Source organism: Nyctibius grandis, chromosome 2 (assembly GCF_013368605.1).
Source record: "Nyctibius grandis isolate bNycGra1 chromosome 2, bNycGra1.pri, whole genome shotgun sequence".
NCBI lineage: Eukaryota > Metazoa > Chordata > Aves > Nyctibiiformes > Nyctibiidae > Nyctibius > Nyctibius grandis.
The window spans coordinates 119,915,870-119,938,073 of NC_090659.1; the positions used below are offsets into that span (position 1 = coordinate 119,915,870).

The window sequence follows — 22,204 nt, forward strand, 5'->3', positions numbered from 1 at the left end:
GAGAGTGAGGAACAAGGAGCAGCAGAGAGAAACCACTATGCCCTGAGCCTGACTCCGACCCCCTGTGCTGCCCTCGCCTCAGCAGACGGACCGAGTGAGAGCTGCGGTGGTAACTAGGAGGAGGAGAGGTGGCTGGAGTGAAGCTGAGCCTGGCAAACACTTGTTTTCCCTAAGTATTAGTTTAACTGTTTCTTGTCTTTGTTTCTCAATATCCAACTCAATAATAAAATGTTTATGTTAATTGCCAATAAGGCTAAATCCCCCAATCCGACTCTGCTTTGGCTGCAATACAACTCTTCTTCTGAAATTTCACTGTAGAACAGATATTTTTTCAGTATCTTTTATATATTCATCCTATTTTCTGATAAATCTACAAATCATGTATTGGAGATGAGTCTGCAACAGCAGAAGCAAGTAAAAGAATGAGGTCTTTGTTATAAAAGAAAATGTTGAGTTGAGTAGCAGAGGTAACAAAGTGGAAGCAGTACAGCAGCCACAAGGAAAGTTGTGTTATTGAGTAAAAATAGAAACACATGTAGCAGCAACTGATTATTGTTCATAGAGGAGCTTTCCACAGAGAAGGAAAGCTACATCTTCTTCTGATAACATATAGTCTATTAAGATGCTATTGCTGTCAACCTCTTAATTCTTAGAACTAGCATTTACCAAAAAATGTCAAAACACAAAATCAACATAACATGGCACCATAGGTTTGTAGAATAATGAAACCATGTAAAGGGACCGAACTCGAGTAGCAATAACGCCATAAAAGCGGCTCAACTATACGCCATTGCTTAAGTAAAGAAAACACCTAGGGCCACTATAAGTCTGAGAAACACAAACAACATGACTGGAGGGTACAGCAAAACTGACAGTCTTTCAAAGAACTCATACAGGACCTTAAAAATACACCTCATTTAAATCAAAATTATAAGCCCAGAAAATAAATGAAGGCAACTCCTGTCAAGAAATAATCAAGGGAAGAGCATCCTTGTGAACCTGACAATATTAGATCAAGTGTACAAATAGGTGTGTGAATTCTAAAAAGACAGACTTAAGAAGTTAGACTAAAAACAAAAGGAAGAAATGTAAAAGAAATTCTTTGATGTTATGAAGGATTCTGAGAAACACTTCAAATCAGGAAATTATACTTGCCTGTTTTTCAACAAATATTTTGCTATTTTTAACAGGGGAATATTTTTCAATTTCAAGACAAGGGCAGGCAAGCAGATTTTATACACTGATATGACTGTGTGGCAATTTCATCAAACTATACTGTAATCTCCCTAGAGGAGAGACAGAAGCCCTGTTGCCTAAAACTCTTTGTATACACTTAGACTAAGCACTAAAAGACACACTGTAGGCAGTACTCCCATTCTGGCAGATGGGCAACATGACCTATAAGGTCTTTCCTCATCTTTACATTTAACATTCTGTCATTTCTAAACAGTGTTGTATTGGCTAGAATTGGATACAGAAACACTGACTAAAAAATTATCTTAAACTGAATTAGAATAGATGGGGGCAATTTTAACAGTGACTTATCTAGCAGCAACTAAGATGGCATTTTTACTGATGAGGCAGTCACAAAAAGTAACACAAGGTATGACTTTGAAATACGATCATTCTAGATTATAGGATACCTTTTAGTTACTGGTTTCGAGACATTTTCTGCTGTGTAAGACACAAAAATCTAGTTACATTAGTAACAGTGACCTGGACAGGACTAAGAGAGTTCTGCACTCCTTGGATTTGCTGTGTGAACGTGTATAACTAAAAGCCACTTATCCCACAAAATGAAACAACCTTCCTTGTACACAGACAACATTGACCTCTCACTGTCACTGTATTGAACAACGCATGTAACAATCACAGAGACATAAAACCTAAAAACTGTCAGAACTGATCTACCAAGATTGAGAAGATGGGTTGCAAACCAATTAGAGGAATTTCAAATGTCACAACAACCTTTCATGCATTTACATGATCCCCGAAAACACTGGAACATTAAATGGTTTGTAACGTCAAGGCAGCCTCTTCCTGTAACAATAATAATAATTATAACAAAAATAATAAGCAGTTCCTGGATGTCATCTCTGATACAGTGGTGTTTTGTTTCTATGTATTTGATGGAAAAGCTCCAGGAGAGACTTTCAGAAACAAGCTTTGATTACTGTTAGGAAGGAAAAAGAAAACATTTCCTGACAAAGAATTAGCAGTGGAAGTTAGGTGGTATACATCAGGTGATAGAACACCGGGAAAACGACTAAGCACAGCATCTAGAAACACCAAAGGAGCTGTCTGCTTAAGGCAGGATATAGGTAGAATATAGGCATCGGAATCCAGGAATGCAGTCCTCAAAATATTCAGCTTTAGTAACTTAGATTTCCTTTGTGCCTGTACAACAGCGCTTCAACCTCAAAAAACAACTCAGCATCTATCTCATGCAACTGACATTCAGACACCAGGCAGCCTTTACCAAAGAACCCTTTGGACAGATCCAGTCTCCTCCTACCCTGTCTTTTTAGGCACCAATTCCACCCTCCGAATGAAATGGCAAATTTTCCACATATCCCCCTCATCCAGTAAATCATGATGACTGGCAGAAATAGCACCTTTACCATTCTCAGCCTGTTGTAAATCCTGACTTTCGCCATAGGACATCTGGGGAAAATTAACACCTAATCTGACGGTCCTTTCCAAAAGCTAACCAACTTCACAGGCAGGTGCACCAATTCTGAGCACTAACATATAAAAACCCCACTGCAGACTTGACCCTGATACTAAATAAATGTTTGGCTGGGAGGACAAGAAATGGGAACATCGTGTGCTTCAGAGGAACGGGAGAAAAATGACATAGAAAATATTACAGCGAGAAGAACGCAGAATCTGTGGGAGGCACCAGGTTTTTTTAGGGCAGCCGTAACAAGGAGAAATCAAGAAACTCCAAAGTTAAAGTCAGGCCATCCTTCACAAGCTACTCTATGCTTTGTGACACATTTTGAAATGTCTTCTTTGATTATAGTATAAGCTCTCTACTCATACACAAACAGGATCCAAGCATCTTTTGCTATCAGCCCTTAGTTTTGCTCATTTATTAACTCAATATGGAGCTGATATAGTTAATACCTAAATAATTCTTCAGACTGTTAATAATATACTTAACAGTTCAGATATATGTCTCTTCTGCACAATATTAGTGTATTTTCCTTAAAAAATACCCCATCATATTTATATTTCACATGAAATGAAGGTACATGGAAGAAAGTATTCCCTCTCCAGCACGCTCTGTCTGGCTTACCTAACCTGGTCAGCAAAAGCATCATCCTGCATCTGCTACTGAATACAGGAAAATAAATATTTCCAGTGCGCATGACACTAATATAAGTAAAATGTTTTTCAAAATATTTGAAAGTAAAATATGATTAAAATTAGTAATGCATATTGATGTAAACATAGAAGAGATCAGTCAACTTAATTGTTTTATTTTATATGCAATATACAATATCATATTACTACATGTCATTTAGTGATTAGCAGTAATAGCCATATGTTCAATTTATATTTATTAAATACAGTTGATAAATACTTCCTCATTTAAAAGCTATATCTCAATTATATAATTTTCTGGAAATAAGAATCATATGTAATGTACCTATCTCTTTATCATTAAAGTAATGATAAAATAGAAACGTTGGCACTATCTTTTAACTCCAGATATATAGAACTATGTATTTTCTCCCCCAAAATCACCAGATTTATTAAAGGCTGTTCTTTTCCACTCACCCGTTCATCAGTAAGAAACACAAAAGACCTATGGTCAGAGGTCTGAGTTCATTCAGCTCAACAGAAAAGCTCAGTTTAAGCTATTTCTCCCCTCAAAAGAAGCCTAACCCTCAACATTTAAATTTTAAAAACATGTCTTACTTTAGAGATATATTACAGTTTTCCTTACCGGGACAAAAGCATCAAATGAATCTTGCTCCCGATTCTCAATAGCTGAAATTGTTTTCAACCAGTAGAGATAGCTTGAAATATCAGACATTTCAGAATGCTTCATACCGAAAGCTGCAATATTAGTAGGACTGAGGTGAGACAGACTTGCAAAAGGAGGACTTTGGCTGTGTTACATAAAGTTCTTAATTAGATCCTTGGTACAAATTGCTATCCTAAGAACAAAAAGTTAATCAAAAAGCCTCATTGGAAGAATAGGAGGGCAAGATTAGAGCCGAGACAGCTGTTTCACTTTGGGATAATCGTGCAATTGCTTAACTAGATGGTGTTTCACTATCCAGAAGTGAAAATGTATGTGTGAAAATTAAAATATTCGCTTTGTGTTAATTAGGATTAAATTGTTCACAGCTGGTTTTCCTCAGTGGAACTCAGGAGATCTCCCTATATTTATATTCCAATGCAGCAAGCAGTTAACTCTGAGACCCCCTTAAAATCACAGCCAAAGAATGTTCATGAAAAGAGGGAAAACTTGAAAGGTATGAGAAAAAGTCTTGCAAGGACTTTTGGTGACAAACCATAAGAATCAATCTACAAAGCTTTGTTTAACTTGACTAAATCCAAGAAAACTACCCTACCAACCACAGGATAGTGATGGATGATTTCTTTTCTCTCCCAAAGATGCTATGCCAGCCTCCATTGCCAAAGGGATGTTGTATACTGAGACCTCTGTATACTTGTTCAGGTTTATTTTCCCTGCACTTATGGATGGCATTATCATACTGCAGAAATGACAGGACTTCCATCCAACAGTGGACAGACATGTTTGTTTTACCCATGGTAAAATCCAGAGTCCACAGAAATCTCAAAACAAGAAATTTCAGTAAGGTCAGGATTTTAGTGATGACATCTTTTTGGGAAGGTACAGTGTACATACAGGCTGTCTGCTCAGAGAGTTCACACAAAGACTGACGTTAGACAGATTTTCTGGAAATAGATGCCACCATTTGCCAAAGAAACTTTAAAGCAAATCTGAATGTAAGAGTTGTTAGGTAGCCATGATGAAATGGAAATACCAGGTATGAAGGATGAAATACTGGAAATAACATTTATATTCCCCAATTCTATATGAAAGATGAGGTACTGGAAATAACAACATTCGTATTCCCCAATTCCTCACCTTCTCATAAAAACGGATTTCCGAAAGGAGGTAGAAAGTAATTATTTGTGAAGAGGGAGAAGGGATAAGAGGAGAGAGATTGAAAATTACATAGAACTAGGGACAACGGTAGGAAATATGTGGCCTTAAACAGTATGTCCTTCCCTATGTATTAAACTTTTTCTTTTTGTCTACTAGTAACAATTCATTTTAGGACCCGAAATACTCATGGTCAATGTTAACTGAAAAATAATGACAGAAGGGCCAAAAATAATTGAAAAATCAAGTCAAGTTTAGCAACTAAGACTCTTAAATAAAAGAAAACAAAGAAGAAACACTTAAAAAGCCTAAAGGTTTGCCTGGTTTAGAAAAAAATACTTTATTTCAAAAAACATAAAAGCCTTTCACAATGTAGCGTAAGTGCATTTTTGACGAGCAGTTTCTTAAAAAAATGGATATAAAATTTATCACAGAAAAAGAAAGGTAAACAGCTTAAGTTACAAACTGTTGATTTTTTTTTTTCCCCTGAGCAAACTAATTTTTGAAAAGACCCAAAGAAGGCTTTGCAACAAAACCCATGTAGTTTTCAAGAGTAGAGGTGAGGAAAGGGAGATTGAGAGTTGCTTCTCCCCTCCACCCCTGCACCTACTATTGCTTTTGTTCATGAGAAAATTCTACACTAATTTAAATGTTGCAAAAATACTTTAGTATTAATTAAAATACAATTTCCTGCAAAACATATCAGAAAATATCTTATTTGACCAAATGAACATGTTCATTTAGAGGAAATTCTGGAATATGTGAACCATATATACCAAGGAGCAGGTAACTTTTCCTTTCCTTTAAAATTCCTTCTACAAACATTCAGTGCGTTATTCAGCATAATAGCTTGAATAGACCTTTGATTTGACCCAGTATAGTTGTTTATATCATGTCACAACAGGATTAGTACTATTTGCTTCTCAGAAAAGTGGAAGACTTAAAATTAGAAGCATAAATAGCCAATTCTTCATCAACTTGAATAGCTAATGATTAAACGATTACCTCTTATGACATAAAATGGATCCCTTATTGTGAAAATGGTTAGAGCTAGTTTGTTTGTTATATTTCTTAATGAGCTCATAAAATATAGTTTACAGAGTACCTTGTCCTGTAAATTTGAGAGATCCAAATGGACCGTGACAGACACAGCTGAGCCTATCAGCCAAGCTGGTGGCATCTCTGTGAAAACATATTTAATAAAAGAACAAAAAATGCTGAGGAGGAGAGAATGAGGGAATAAACAGGCCAGAGTAGTAGGAGGTATTGCATGGTAGAGAAGGCATACTCCCAAAGAGACTGTAGCTGATGGATAAGCCCATGCTGAAGCAAATACTCCCCCAGAGGGACTGCGGCCATGGAGGACCCACGCTGGTGAGGAGGAAAGAAGTAAGAAGGAAGGAGCAGTGGAACAAAAGTGTGAGAAGGAAGGAGTGGCAGAGAGAAACCTCTGCGTCCTGATCCCAACCTCCCACACCACCTGTCATCTCACCAAGGGGACTGAGTGTAACCTGCAGCGTTAACAAGGAGGGAAGAGAGGTGTCTGGAGTGAAGTTGAGCCTCGGAAAGTGGGAGGAGAGGTGTTTTCCCTAACTCTTTTTTGTTTCTCAATACCAAACTCAGTAATTAAATGTTTATGTTAATTGGCAATAAATTAAGTTAAATTCCCAATGTTGAGTCTGTTTTGCCTGTGACAGCAATTGGTGAGTAGCTTCCCTATTTTTATTTCAACTCATGAGCTTTCTTGGTCCTGTTCTTCCTATTTTGTCCCAGCCCTGCTGAATGGGCAGCGAGCAAGCGGTTGTGTGGGTGCTTGGCTGCCAAGCTGGGATCAGCCCACGACAACTTCATATACCATATTTCCAACTAAAGCACTTTTCAGGAGACTTCCCATCATATTTAAAAAAAATGATCTTATAGAATAATTGAAGCTCTTCCAGTATCTCTGAAAAACCACTACAGACATGTAATACCTCAGGTCAAGACCGTGATGACAAAACATGAGTTAAGAACCCGTAATGAATAAAGATCAAAGTATCACAAAAGCTGATCCAACTAAATTAAACAAAATGTCTTACAGTGTATACAAAAAGGCACAACTGTCCTAGGTACCTCCTTATATTTTATGAGAAAAATAGCATTCCAGGTTCCTTTATGCCTTATATATGTAATGCCATTTATAATGCAGATTTATTTCTATGAAAACAAGTACTGCTGTCAATCAAGTAAATGTTAAATAATTCAACCAGTACCATTACTTTTTATAATTTGATATAACAGATCAGCTGGGAATACCCCACTATGTCTCCAGCAGAGAATTTTAGAAATTACTTAACTGTACCTCACCCTTTTACATCTCTCCAGCTGGACTACTGCCTTCCTATGAAACATTAAAATGTTTAATTTTTAAAATTAATTTTAGTAGAGAGCAGCTTCTATAAAGCTTCATTGGAGTTTTGCCAATGGGTTGTTTACAAACCCCTAATACATTACGAACAAATGACTGAGATAACTGAATGGTTCATTTTACAAGTATTTTACATTAGAAAAGTAAGAATATTATAGCCATGCCAGTATACACACAGGTGTATTTATTTATGGTGTAGAAATGCATGTGCTGTTTAAGTCTGAAGGGCTTTGGTGGTTGTTCTTATTGAGTTTTCAATCAAAGGGAAGTAAGAATAGATTAGTGATTGCTGAGTTCCAGTCCAAAATTCTTGCATCACAATGGCTGAACTTTTGCATCCAATAAGCAGAGGCAGTAATGTTGCTTTGTAATACTTTCAGATCAACTGAAATCCTACTTCACTAACTTTTCCCACCAGTGCTGTGGTAGTTAAAGATCAATCATTGCAGCAATTAAAATTGACTTCTGTGGCCTTTGAACTCCTTTGGTGGATTGAATCTGAGTGCAAGATGTCTGCAAAAATAGAATTTTCTTTCAGCCTCTCATCTGCCAATTTTGTGACTGTAGTTTCAAGATAAATTAAAAATCGTAAATAAATACAGGAGTAGTATTTTCTATGCGTTTCATAAATTCATCTTTGAAAACATCTTACATTTTTTTTAAATCCTGACAACTTACATATCAGATGGATTTTTTTAAGGATTTTTTAAGGATTTTTCTTCTTTTTCTTCATTTCTACATAGAAATGGAAAAGACAATAGCATGAACTAAAAAACCCGTCTAATCAGTCAATCTGATTGCAGGTTAGACTACTACTTTGGTTCCAGTTCAACAGGGTACTTAACTTTTGGGTTGACTTCAGCATTCAATGTATTGCCAGTAATGCCAAGGCCCACTAACTTAGGCTGTTTCAGTGTGCTTTGGGAACAGTGTTAAGCACTATGCTGAACCGTGGTCCACAAAGTTTTCACTTTCTTCTCTACAGTTTTTCAGATGTCCCTGAAGAAAAATATTGTTTAAGAAGTTGCAGCTACCTTTAATGACTTTTTATCATCGTTTTTTTCTTACATTTTCAGTATTTTCCCCTCTTATTCCAACTTTACCAATTTAGTAGCACAAGAACTGGTTAAACTGTGTTGTCCAGCTCTGTACAACATTCCAGCAATGAGGTCAGCTCAAACTGCTGAACCAACCATTCTGTATTGACAGAAAGGCTTGAAGAAGTAGTGCTGGTTGAGTAATTGTTTTGTACCTCCAAGCCTCCATCACCCCAAGAGTACAGCCCTTCCTTTAGCTGAAGTTTCTCATAGATTGAATGAACTGATGCAAACTGACCCGCTTCAGCAAAGACCTCGCTAACCACTGCCAAGCTTTCTTCAGTAACATGAAGAACCATTAACCTCAAAAAGATGTAAATCCTATCAACATACACAGGCCTATGGATCCAGGAAGTCACTGAGGTTCCCAGCAAGGGGACTGGGTTTGACACCCCACCTCCATGGTGTCCGCAAGCAGCAAATGTCCTTGAAGGTCCAGTGGAAAACAGATTCCAGATACCCTTCCACATAGATGTATTCACCAAAACCCAACATAAACCAGCTAAAAATTACAGTACTTCAAAAAATAGTACAGGTTGGTCCAGTCTAGCTGGTGCCTACAGGACTAAGCTATGATAAAGGGGTTGAAAATGCAAATCTCTCTCTCTGTTTTATGTACCATCCACAAAATGTTTGTTAACCTCCCTGCCTCAGCCTTCACAGTCTGAAATCAAACGAACATTGACCTAACTCACAAATGTATTAGAGAACAAAAGAATCATATAGCTGCTCTTTCTGAGGTGGTTTAAGAAATGTCAAGGCATCAGGCAGTAATGACATCTGGAGAAAACACAAACAGGATCAGTTTTGCTTTGATCACCTTTCCTGCCCCTGGTTATTTGTTGAATATCAACTAATACTTCAGATTGAAAAAAGAATTTCCTTCATCTTTGTGGTTTTATTATTGCTATTATTATTAATAAAACAAAACTCAAGCTTCTTTACTCCTTATCACCCTGCCACAAAATGTTTCTGATGTGGCAATTCTGTTCCCTTTTGCATTTTGCTGTTTTATCACATTTGCTGAACCCTTAAGTGCAAGAGGTAACATGACGAAATAGAAACTGGCAGAAAGTACATTAAAGTTATTATCACCTGAGGACAAATCTTGGCAAGTGAACCACAAGAAAAAAGACTTCCATCTGGAAATAAGACAGAGAGCATACAGGTAAACCCAGTAATTCCACTACTGTTTTGGCAGCCATTCAAAAAAGTGAAAATACAGATAAGGTATGAAAAAAAATGATGTAGAAGCAATGGGGCTCTTCAAAAAGAAGACAGAAAGGAGCAAAGGTGAGAAGGAAAACAGGTCCTTAAGTTCCCCAGTACCAAAACGTGTTTTGAAAGGGCATTACATAAAATGAGCTAAATGCAACCTTTTGGTTAGAGATGACAAGGGCTACCATCAGAAGATACAAGGACCCAAGAATTATGAATCTGAAGAGCTTTTTAGTTTTTGACGATTCAGCATAATATTTCTGCAATTCTGCATTTTCATCCACTACAAAGGGCTGATTCATTCCTTTCTGTATTCTCCGTATAGTTAACATAATGTTTTATTTCTTGGTACGTGGACTAGTTCAGCTGATAGCAATCAATTCTTAAAACCAAAACAACTAGGAGTGATAACCTGAATTTTCAGCACAAATTATTTAAAGAGTAATGTATCAGTTTCAAGTTTGTGCTGACTACATAGACTTAAATGTACCTCAGTAAAACCAGAAGATCCACTGAGAATACTATGATGACAACGCAAAGAAAAAAAGAACTACAAAAGGCAGTTTTTTACAGATTTATGCCCACAGAAATGATCAGATTGCTACCACTTTTACACTTGCGATTGCTGAGCAAGCTCATAAGTGCCCCAGAGGCAACTACAGTATATCATGACTCTGCTTATTACATATATTATATCTACATGTGGTACATTGTAGAAAAAGTATGTTATAGTCAAATGGAACTGCAGCAAACTGGTATTGCACCTCCTCATATTTCTGTAGGATTTAAATTCTTTAAAATCATTAAAGATTTAAATAATATTGACTAAAAATAACAATAATAATAATAATAGCAACGTCTAAGCATTTTCAGAGTTGTTGGAAGTCATATGGACCAGGATTTTCAGAAATGCCCAACGAATAATGTGTTCGATGGGTGCCTAGCTGAGTGTTTCCAAAAATTAGACTCCTTGAAAGTATGAAGATGAGGCACTGTCTTCCTCCATCACTTTCTAACCTCCTCCTCAAATTTGGCCTGACTACATCTCTAGCCAGTTGTTACTGTTTTTTCACCTGCAAACAAGTTCTAACCATAATCAATCCCCTGATACTGTTATTCCGCTCTGAATATGCAATGCTAAAAAGCAGTTCCTGAAAAATTAAATCAATGGGCACTAAGGATCTAAGGTTCTCAATAGCTGAATGAATATCATTACTGCAAAAGTTTTCATGGATTTCATATGCAAATGCATACACATTAGCAGGATGAATAGCCAGAAAAATATCAATAAGCTGCAGAGAAACCTGGATTTCATTCACATGTTTTAAGTATTCTCAGGTTAAACCGTTCAGATTTACTTCCACATATGTGTTTTTCCTGTGTGTTAGGAAGAAGTGCAGAGTAACACACCATAATCCCTCCAAGTCTGAAACCAGGAGCTGTGCTAAATTCTGGTAAGTCAGATATGTACATGTCTAATGAAGAAAACTCATGATGATCAAACTGCTTAGATCTTTTATTGTTAAATAACTCCATAACCTAGCAATTTTTAAAAAATCCTTGCTTTACCCATCATTAGAAGATGTGACCTGAATATGTGTCCTGCTTTGCTTTGTGCACAGCTTCTTAAAACATTATAATTTACCTACAAATGTATTAAAACATTACATGTATTGAAACATGAATGTATACAGGTCTTGTACACTATAAAAGTGCATACTCAGTGCTACGCTTTTTCCATTTTTACACACCCAGTTAAAAAATTGAAAAGAATTCATGTCATAGAAGTGAGATATTTTACTGATAGAGCAGAAATACCACTTAGCTAAGAAAACTCTTGTACAGAGACACAGCTGTATTCATGGAAGACGTATTTCAGTACTACATAGTGTAAGTTTTAATAACTGTGGGTGGTTGGTTGGTTGGTTGGGGTTTTTTGTTTTGTTTTTCAAACTATGTGTTACTAACATTGCATTAAAAGTTGTGTTTTAGAAGTAAACCGATGAAGAGAAAACAATAGAGGTGTGGCTTTTCTACAGGCTTAAAGCACTTACCACTAAACCTATGCTTGAGCAAGACGGTGGTGTACAAAGACCAAAGACTGTTCAGAACACGGTAGCAAATGTGCCAGCATCAGTCTCAGAGAGACTGTGAGACCAGGGCTCAGATTTTTTTACTGCCTTCTTATTGAATACCTAGAAAAGAATTTTCGGTTCTTCTTCCAAAATGTCATTTGCCTGATGAAGCCTATCTGCCCGACTGCAGTCTCACAGAGTTAAATTCAATTTCAACAACTGACCTGTGACAATGGAAGGTGGACAGATTTTGAGAGAACCCAGATGTGTCTGCTGAACAGAAAGTGAGAACAGAAAGGGAAACAGAACAAGGTGTCCCTGAAACTCTCAATTTTCTAAGTTAAATATAATTTATTCTGAGTTCTTGGAGGTAGCAAAGAGCTTGATAGAAGTTTCTGCACTTAGCACAGGGAGGCCCCCAAGTGCTATTGTGTTGTCAAAACCAAAAAGCACACGTCAGATCGTACATTAAGTGTGACTACCCTTAAAAGAGGCAGCTGCGCGCTATCTTCTGGGACACTTCCCTTGTCACATGCTTCTGCTCTCAGCCTTGTGCTGGCACTAGACGCTGTGCTAGTAGACATCAAGCTGGGCCATGAAATAGGTCTCTTAAACATCTTTCTTTTTTTGTGGTTTAACTTTCTGGCATATCAGTTCTCTGAGGTCAGTACGCAATCATAGAAAGCAGCACAATGAAGGAAGCGAAGTGTAGGACCCCACTCCTCTTGCAGTCACTCTTAAATGGAGCACAGCTGCATTTCTCCTTCACAAAGCTGTCAAAATCACACATTTCACAAAATAGACTCTACAGAATGAAGAAAAGTGAAAACAGAGCTTACACCTTACCCACATTTTCAATAAATATTTAATGTGCTCAGCTATCAGGTAAGCGACGACTGCAACATGAGAACTTGGACAAACCAGCACACGGATAAATAGCAAAAGTTTCTGTGATCGTGAATGCAACAAACACCAGTTCAGTATGGAGGAAGTGTTTATCAGTATTTAAAAGAAAAACAAACGTAAACATGGAGTCTTAAAAGCCTCTGTTTAACTGTTTTTATATCTGGGTGCAGTGTAGCTGCTCTACGACGTCAGTAACTGGGAGCCTATGGCACTACCCCATCCTGCTCTCATTTGAAACGCATAATGAAAATAATTTCTCTGATGTTCTGTTTGACCAATTACATGAGCAATTTCAGCTGCAGAAGTAACCTGTTTCTCCTTGTACAAATACTTAATCAGAAAGGTAAAACTCCTTATTAAAAGTACTATGTATCTAAACCAAAACCAGATGTTATTTTGCTAAATTGGATTTCTACTGCATTCATAGCTGGCTCCTGTGACTTAAAAGAAAGCTTATACCAGAACTGGAATTTACAAAAAGGATTATTTTGTTTGTTTTTTCTGATGTTCATTTTAGATACTACATTTAGAACCTGTATTTTGAATACATAAAAAGAAGTCCTTTTTGATCCCTGTGTTTCTAACTGTCAATACAATGGGAGTTTTTGAAATTGGGTCACAACTGAGCTGATTCATCTGATTGACTGCAGTAATTTATTAAAAAATACTTATACAAGAAGGTAAATGAATATATGTTATTTAATTTATAAAATCTATTGTAACAATCCATGGCTTATTTCAAAGGAAACACAGTTCTTAAAAGCAAGTTAATAATTTAATCCATAATTCTTTTTTGGCTTTTTTGGCTTTATTTTTATTATCCTTCATCCAAAAACCACATGAGGAAACAGAGAGTTAAAATGGCAAACTCTATAAATCCTATCATTACTACAACCAGAAACTCCCTTTAAGCTTTTTTGTAGGAAACTCTGACATTCCTCAGCACTGCAACACAGTTGAGTCAAATACCCTAGAACAGCAGAGATAGCCATTTCCAAAACAGAAATCAATTTTCAGGTTATGGCTTCAAGTCATGGCAAAATAGCTGAGACAAATTCTGTCTCAATCTTAGCCATTGCTCAGCTTCCAGCTATAAACTGTTGTGAATCATCCTTCGTTTAGTCTGTTTTGATTAGACCAAAACCATCTTGTTGAGTTGCTGTAAAGGTTTTGCATCTTTGAATGCTTAATTTAAATGTAGTGGAACATTAGACAGAAAGCCCAACCAGAGTCATCAAATCTTATTCCTATTATCTTGAGCAAGCCATAAGGAAACCCTTTTTTTTCCCCCCGTTTAGTCCAGAGAGCATCCAGCCTATCAGTCCTGTTTACATGCCACAAATCAGTTCCAACCTATAACCTCAAGAGCTGGTTTAAGAGACAGGAAGACTAAAATCCTATCGTGTGCCATGCGCCATCAGAGTAGTACAGGACAGTATAAGACTTTCGTTTGTTGCAAGTTCCTGTGATGGTAAGGAGCTTGTTAGGTGAAAATACCTGGATATTCCTAGGAGTGGATTACATGGCAGACTACAGAAAAAGTGAGGAATAATTAAAAAAAAGGGGTTTTTTTGGGCTCTGCCAGGCTGGTCCTAGGGAATTGCCCTTCCATTCTCAAACATGATGAACAGTTTATCCACGGTGAATACACATGCCAAGTATTACAGAAATTGATCAATAGCAGGAGGACTATCAGAACACTTGCGCAGTTTTGGCCAATTATCAAGGTTACAAACAATCCCCTTCCAAATTCTACAGTTCCCTTCCCATGCCCCTTTTCATCCCCCCTGAAAATCTCAGAAGCCAAATTATCTGTCAAGGGAAGAAAATGTTCTTGGCTTCTTGAAGCATCTAGAAGGAGAGGCTTTGAAACACGGGATTAATTGAATGCAAATCTAAATATGGTGCAACAAATCATGCAAATTAAGCATTAACATATTTATGACTGATCAATGAACAGGAGCCAAAATGTGTGTAGATAAACTATAAATCATTATAATCATTGGTTAGTACAGTATATAGCATATATTTTTACTTTTCAGTATTTATATGAAAATATATAGAACATCTTGTGCATAAATACTTTCATGATCTGTGTAACCATGCTTATTCCTCAACTGTCTTTGCTGCCCCTTAAAATGATATATTATCAAAAATATTAACACTGATGAAAGACCTGATACATTAAGGGAAGGAGACGCAATATTATACAACAAAAGAAAAGAATATCCACTTTTCTTTTTCTCCCAATGGCCTTTGCAAAGCGATGTTGCATTATCAATCCAGGCAGAGGTGGCTGAATGCCCCCTTGAGACACCATGGAAAATCTAGAATCAATGGCACATCCCCAGGTTCCTGAGTCTGCAGAGCACAAAGCTGCATGACTAGTGCTGGAGTATTCTTTCTCTTCTTTTTTTTTTGCTTTTCTTCCTTTTTTTTTTTTTTAAAAAAAACCCCTCTATGTTATAGAGAAAGTCCAGATGTGTCTCAGCATGTTTAGTTTCTGGTCTTTTCATGACACACCATGTCCATCTTTCAAACTGGAATCACATGAACCATCTTTACACAAAGGAAACTGTATCTGCCAACAAATATTATGCAATGTTTCATGTTATTTCTGAGAGGGAACATTTACTACTTCACTAAAAAGATTGCTAACCTCAATGCAGGGGACTCAAAGGCCACCACTGCTAATCTTTGACCTCCTTTTTGTGCCTCAATGCAGGGGACTCAAAGGCCACCACTGCTAATCTTTGACCTCCTTTTTGTGCCAAACATGGCTTAAATGCTATGAATTCAGTATTAATAATGCTTTCCTGGTTTTGGTAGAAGAAATAGGTTAAACATGAGTATAAAAGCATAAAGTTTTCTAAAGCAGCTGTCCTGGGAGAATGTCAGATATGAACATAACCCAGAATGCTGTAGACTTCTCAAAGTCCTTTGTCAGTCAGTGGGACTGGATACAGGAATCATTAGAACAATATCAAAATCTTGTAAAAGAACATGTTAACAGCTTTTGTATTTCCACTTTGAAACATTGTCAGCAATCTGTGCAGCTATCACTTAAAAGATGTACAAAGGAGTTTACTTCTATGAATGCAGCACAAGGCAAGATGCTGAATTAAGATACATCTTCCTAAAAAGTAGGAGCTATCACCTAAATCCACTGATAAGAGCATACCAGCCTAGGAAAGGATTATGAACTTATTTCTCCATTAAAAATTGCCCAGTTACTCCTCTCTGTTTTATCCTTCTTAACAGTGTCAGAGTTACCTCAGATCTTTAATTCTTGACTCATGACACCTAGCTCTCAATAGTCTTGAAGATTAAAAAAAAAAATTTGTTTAAAAGCCAAATAAAGAGCATTATTTGGCTCTCCTTTAACTTCTATTTTACTGGCACTTGGACTAAATTAGAGTGAGAAGATCTCCCTTAGCTAGCTGAAATAGCTCTATGTACCTCCATTGCTGGGAGTAACTTGACAGAAGAATGGTCAGCTGCACTTGGGAATCTGTGAACCTGAAAGGAGTAACCTAAGCTTTCGAAAACACAACCAATGACAAATCTTTGCTTTATACTATTAGGAGAGCCAGTATCTCTTGGAACAGACCTTCTACTTTAGTGCCTTCAAGCTAGCTCTCACCTCATCTCACCATGCTCTCAAATGATATACTGAAATTTCAGCACTAGCGCCAAAGGCCTTCAAAGACAAAAGACCATTCTCAGCTGATCATAGAATTATAGAATTGTTTTGGTTGGAAAGGACCTTTAAGATCATCAAGTCCAACTATCAATCCAGCACTGCCGAGTCCACCACTAACCATGTCCCTAAGTACCACATCTACACGTCTTTTAAATATCTCCAGGGAAGGTGATTACTTCAGAATTTGGCTACTCACTGCCTTTTATAAGCCATGACACATCTACAGACTTGAGTTTAGCTCACAAGCCTGTCTACCAGGTAACAAAACAGTTCTGTGATGCTATTTCTTTTAAAAGACACTAACCGCAAAAAAACCTTTTTTTCTGATATTGCTGAAAAAAACCAACCAACCAAAAAAGTCATCAAAGCTGACATTGACAGTAAACTATTTAAAAAATATGTGAAAATTGCATACACTTGTATGTAATTTTTTAAAACAAAACACATGTATGCATTTTTGCAGATGACACATCCAGGACACTATCTGATATGAGATGTTTTTCCTTGAGAACATTTCAAAATAGAAGGGCCAAAATTTAATAGCAGACAGAGTTAGCTGAATTAAAGTGGAGTCCAATATTGTCTTCTGAACTGGGAAACAGCCAAAAGTGGAAATCCAATTCTACCTCTTCCTTCCCCTTTAACAAAACAAAATTGATCTCTAGGAATCTGAAAACATGCAGTTACACACAGATTGAATAGAGCAGGCCCTCTTTCATATGGATGGCACGAAGTAAAATTTGTACCTTGGGCTTCTTAAAAAAAGCTCAACCTCTTCAATTTCCTCTTCAACCTATAGTTGGGGTAATACAGACTCCTATCCTTCCATCCCTTCTCCACGAAGAAGAGCTGTTCACTGCACACCTTCAGCTACACGTGTTATCATACATATCTAATCTGGTTAATTGGTAGATTATATGTGCCAGCAGTCTATATGTGCCAACAGGGAAAGTATATCCAATGTTGAATGGCCCGTGGAAAATGTCAGGTCACCTCCTTGCCTCTGCACCCCTACTCCCAAAACTTCACTCAGATCTCTCACAGTTAGCATAACACTGACCTTAGATATGAAATCACTGTGTGAATCATGGAGATTATATGACTCCATGATACTAACAGTGATAGAGATAGCCAGTGCACTGCAGAGAAGCAAGAAATATTTTCAGGTGACAGGAACATATAAAACTTGTGTATTAACTTACTTTTCTTCCTTTTTTTTCCTTCTTTTTTTCTTTTTCTTTTAAATAAAAAAAACAGAACTGTAACTGAGTTTTTCAATAAAGGGTTGGAAGTAAAAACCAAATCAGGTCTTGGACTCAATTTTCCATCTAAAATTGATTTCAACTCACTTTCAAAATTAAGAGAGGGTTTTTTTTTTTTGTAATTCCAAATGAATTTCTGTTTGGATACATAGAGAGCATTTTTCTACCCATAACTCAACAAGAAACTATGAGCAAACACAAACATGCAACTAGCAAAGCAGAATTTCCAAGACAGTTAAAATATTAATACCAGTGTGCCATTCTTTGCTCTGACATGCTAAAGAAGGAGGAACTGGTAAAGAAAATGGAGCCATGTCCTCAGCAATAAAAATCAACACTTTTATCAGGATGAGGATGGCAAAACATACATTAGTAACATCTGTCTAGTACACACTCTAGGAATTAAGGACCTGAGCATTAAATTTGGTACTATAGTACTATAGTACCAAATTTAATCAAGAAGCAGTTTTTCCAAGGTGTTATGTCTTTCCTGTGCTTGAAGGTGGTAGTCTCTCCCAAAAATGTCAAGCAGAAGAAAAATCTGCTCAGAACTTTACAGGAGAAAACCCTCCACCTCTGAAGCTGTCACTAGCTTATTTATTATTACATTTACACATAAGATGGAAATTTCAAATACATTTTCCTTTTTTTTAGGCTAACAAATATAACTGTTTCACTACTGCTTCTTATTTTGACAAGAAAGACAACGATTTTCCCAGTCAGCATAGCTCTCAATAAACATCACTGGCTTCAACCTGTATCCCCAAAGTGCAATTATTAAGAGCAGCTCTATTATGTTTTCCTATATTGCATCTATGCAATATATTTGATAAAACGATTGTCTAATTGTACGTACATACAACATCATACATACAAACACACGTATATATACACACATACTATTTATTTTCTTCCCATAGCTTGCACAATGCTTACTTTGCACAAAGGACAAAAAGAAGATAGATTATTATTTGAAGCAAACTATCTCTCAACTCTATGACATAAAAACACCAAGTATTTGCCAAAGCAAGTACATCAGTCCATCCCTAGGCACAGAACATCTGTTTGATGGGTGGCAGATTGATTCATTATAGGCAGAAGCCAAGAAAGGGACTTTCCTAAACAGAATAAGGTAATTGGCATAAAGAATATATAGTAAAGAAAGTTTACAAAGCAGAGTTCAAAATTAAATACAAAGTACATACACCTGAACAATTTCACACTATCTGAACACAAGTGGATGTGTTACAAAGACATTGAAAATACTGAAGTATCTTTAGAATGTATCTATAACCAAGATACTGAAGTAGTCTTTGAAATGGCCTTGAATTTTTTTATTGTTTATTTTTTTAAAATCACTCCTTCATTTTCTCTGTGAATTCTATACCTTTGAAAACCAATGAACTCTTTCCTTTACAGTATTTTTTTCCTTCAAGCTTTTTTTCAAAACAAAAATCTTCAGAGCCTAAGAAAATGTTTAGAGCTTTTTTCTAATTAAAATTAAAACACAGTCTAGTTCTATGTTTTATATATTATTTTAACACTGGCTTTATTCTGGCACAAATAGTCATATGTGCTTTTTATATGACAGAAAATGTACAACATATATTGCAGTTACATGCAACATTTTGGTCACTCCAAAATATACCAGAAAGCTTAGTTTTTCCACTTGTTAATAGATTTGAGGCAAAAAATAAAGCTTTTTATATATAGCAATCACTTTCAGTCAACAGAGCATCACTGTTGAGACCATAAGACAAGATAAAGTACAGCTACACTATCTGACAGTCCTTTGCCTTATTGCATTTCTGTTCAGATTTAGTCACTAGAGAGGGTGCACATGTTCAATGTGTTAAACTCTAGTGTATAACATTTCAGTAAGTAAACACACATCTTAAAAATCTATTTCAACATTAAATTCTGCTTTTTTAGTGTGAAGTTATGACAAAATGATTTGGTCTTGACATAATACAAAGCTTTTGAATGAGCTTAAAGTTTTTTAAGGGAGAAATGAAAACATGCATCAGTGGAGGAAGTGTTAATGCCTTTTAATATTAACCACCATATGAGTGACACTGTGATTTCTATTTCACAGTGCTGGGTTATCTGGTGTGTCATAATTCTCGGTCTAATTGCTTAGAGGTATCAAAAACATATCTAAAACCCTGACTGGTTTATACTTTAAAATACACTGCCTTGCCATTAAACAACAATCTATAGATTTGTGAAAGGTAAAGAGCTATTTTGTATTTATTACAGATTTCAATTACGTTTGATGTTCAAAAGAGGAAACACTTTCTCTTACTAATAAATCTAAAAACCTCCCCCCATGTTCTCAGTTCAAAATATCCTTATTAACTTCATGCAATATTTGAAAACAAACTGTTTAGAGAAGCAGGCAAAATCCATTACACTGGGGGGATAAATACATAATTTCTTTACACAATATGATGGAATACAAAGTCTGTAGAACCTGGAGGTAGAAACCAAAACATTTTAACAAGAAAACCCTTCCAAGAGGACCCCATAATTTCCACAGGCCACAGAAAATCAATAATCAAGCAACAGACATTACCAACCAACAGCTCACGCTTGCATATCATTTTTCCAGAAGGCACCACTAAACAGAAATGAAGACACAGCACGAAAAGTTGCCGACACCACCAAACCTCACTTTTCTTTCCCTGGAGCATCCTTTAAGTCGCTTGGAGAGCGAAGAATTGGCTCACCTGCACCGGGGGGGACCAGCCGTGGGTACAGGCGCACTCTGACAACCACTCCCCCGGGCTGCCCTGTGGCTTGGTTGGGCATTTATGGGGGCTCTTCCGCACCGTGTCCCACAAAGGGACAAACTTGTTCCTGCTCTGGCTGGCACCCCCAGCTCCCCAAGAGGGATGCACTTGGGAGCTATACTGGAGCCCCGGAGGATGCTGGTGCCAATGACAGGCGCAGTGGCCATCCCTCGCTACGGCAGGCACGCTCCTGCCGGCGTCTGACCCCTCGGACCCCCTCCCGCAGCTGTGCTGCTTGGGAAGGTGTGCGTGCATGGCGCACCCAGGGCTGCTTTCGGCCAGTTTGCATGAAATCGCTTCTCCTCGCAGCCGTGAGGTCCTTTGGCGGGGCCTCCCCAGCGCCCTTGGCAGCAGCTAGCGGCAGGGCATGGCGGGAGCGGGGCGCAGCGGGAGCTGCTGGCCAGCAGCTCTCTGTCAATACCGGACTCCACTCGCGCAGCGACTTGACAGCATCCCCGCTGCAGGCAGAAGCAATCAATGCTCTGCGTGGCTGGGACGCGTGCCTGCATCCCTTTCTGGATGACAAACCACGGGAGAAAAAAAAAACAAAACACAACAAAACCAAACCGAAGAACACTCTTGCAATTTTCAGGAAGGTTTAGTCTTTTTCTAGCTGACCCTGACACAACGTGCAGGCACCCTGCTGAAGCGGATTTATATGTACAAGCTTTACAGGCACAGTGCTTTCTTGTGGAAATAGCATCTAAACAAACTAGAGCAAAAGATGCCCCTTTGCCAATGATAAGAACAGACTCAGGAGTGTTTTTTTCCCTGCATGCCTGAAAAGACCTTGTCAACAAAATTGCATTAGAAGATGCAAATGACAAGTTCAGGAAGAATGTTATCTGCCCTAAATGCTAAACCATAGCATAAACTTTGGCATGTACTAATGTACATAAACATAATGGAAAGAGAGCAAGAGGCTGAATTTAAAAATAAAGCAACTTAGAAAAGTTCTGTTAAACAAATCAACAAATCTTCAGCAGCTTATATATATCCAAATGTGAATATATTTGTTTGTGCATAAGGTCTTCAAGATTATGATTGATGTCTCATTTTCTCCTCTTTTTTTTTTCACCCTTTACAATATTTTTGGTGCTTGTCAATAACCTTCTGCACAGAGTTTTCTGTAAATCCCCTCTTGGGTTTTTCTTACTAATACAATCTCTTTTCCTTAAATTTTCCTGCAACCTTTATTTGCAAGTATTTTCTTTTCCTTCTTCTCACAGAAGTGACAGGGATGTAAACTGTATAAAATCTGGGTTGACTGCTTCAAGCACCTGAAGAGAATCAGAAATATACTCCAGTCTCAGGTGATTAAGTCTTTAGCCCCAAGTGGATCTTGGACCTCTATATATTTACATTTTTTTAGATTTTGTCTTTCTTTTAACCTAAGGCTGTCTCAGGTACTTTTAACCATAGAAAATAACCAATTGGTTTCTAAAAACAAATACAGGACTGTGTCACAGGATCCTTTTATGTCTATTGGTGTTCAACTAGGGTTTAAGTACACAAAAATTAAACAGAAGTCATAAGTGATATGCATACTTTTAGCATTCCAAAGGCTAAAGCAAATTTACATTTAAAGATTTCAA

At 37.2% G+C, this 22,204-nt stretch overlaps 1 protein-coding gene across 7 annotated transcripts in view; it reads right to left on the minus strand.

Moving 5' to 3' along the window:
• Positions 1–22,204, minus strand: part of DLG2 (discs large MAGUK scaffold protein 2) — a 1,096,363-nt gene that overhangs the window by 457,248 nt on the left and 616,911 nt on the right. For 4 of the 7 annotated variants that reach the window (XM_068425109.1, XM_068425107.1, XM_068425106.1 and 1 more), the window contains exon 1: positions 20,547–20,864. The exons of the other annotated variants lie outside the window; for them this stretch is intronic. In XM_068425109.1, the coding sequence (XP_068281210.1) occupies positions 20,547–20,864 (318 nt within the window). Of the gene's footprint in view, positions 1–20,546; positions 20,865–22,204 lie in introns of those variants that run through there. 7 annotated transcript variants of the gene reach the window in all.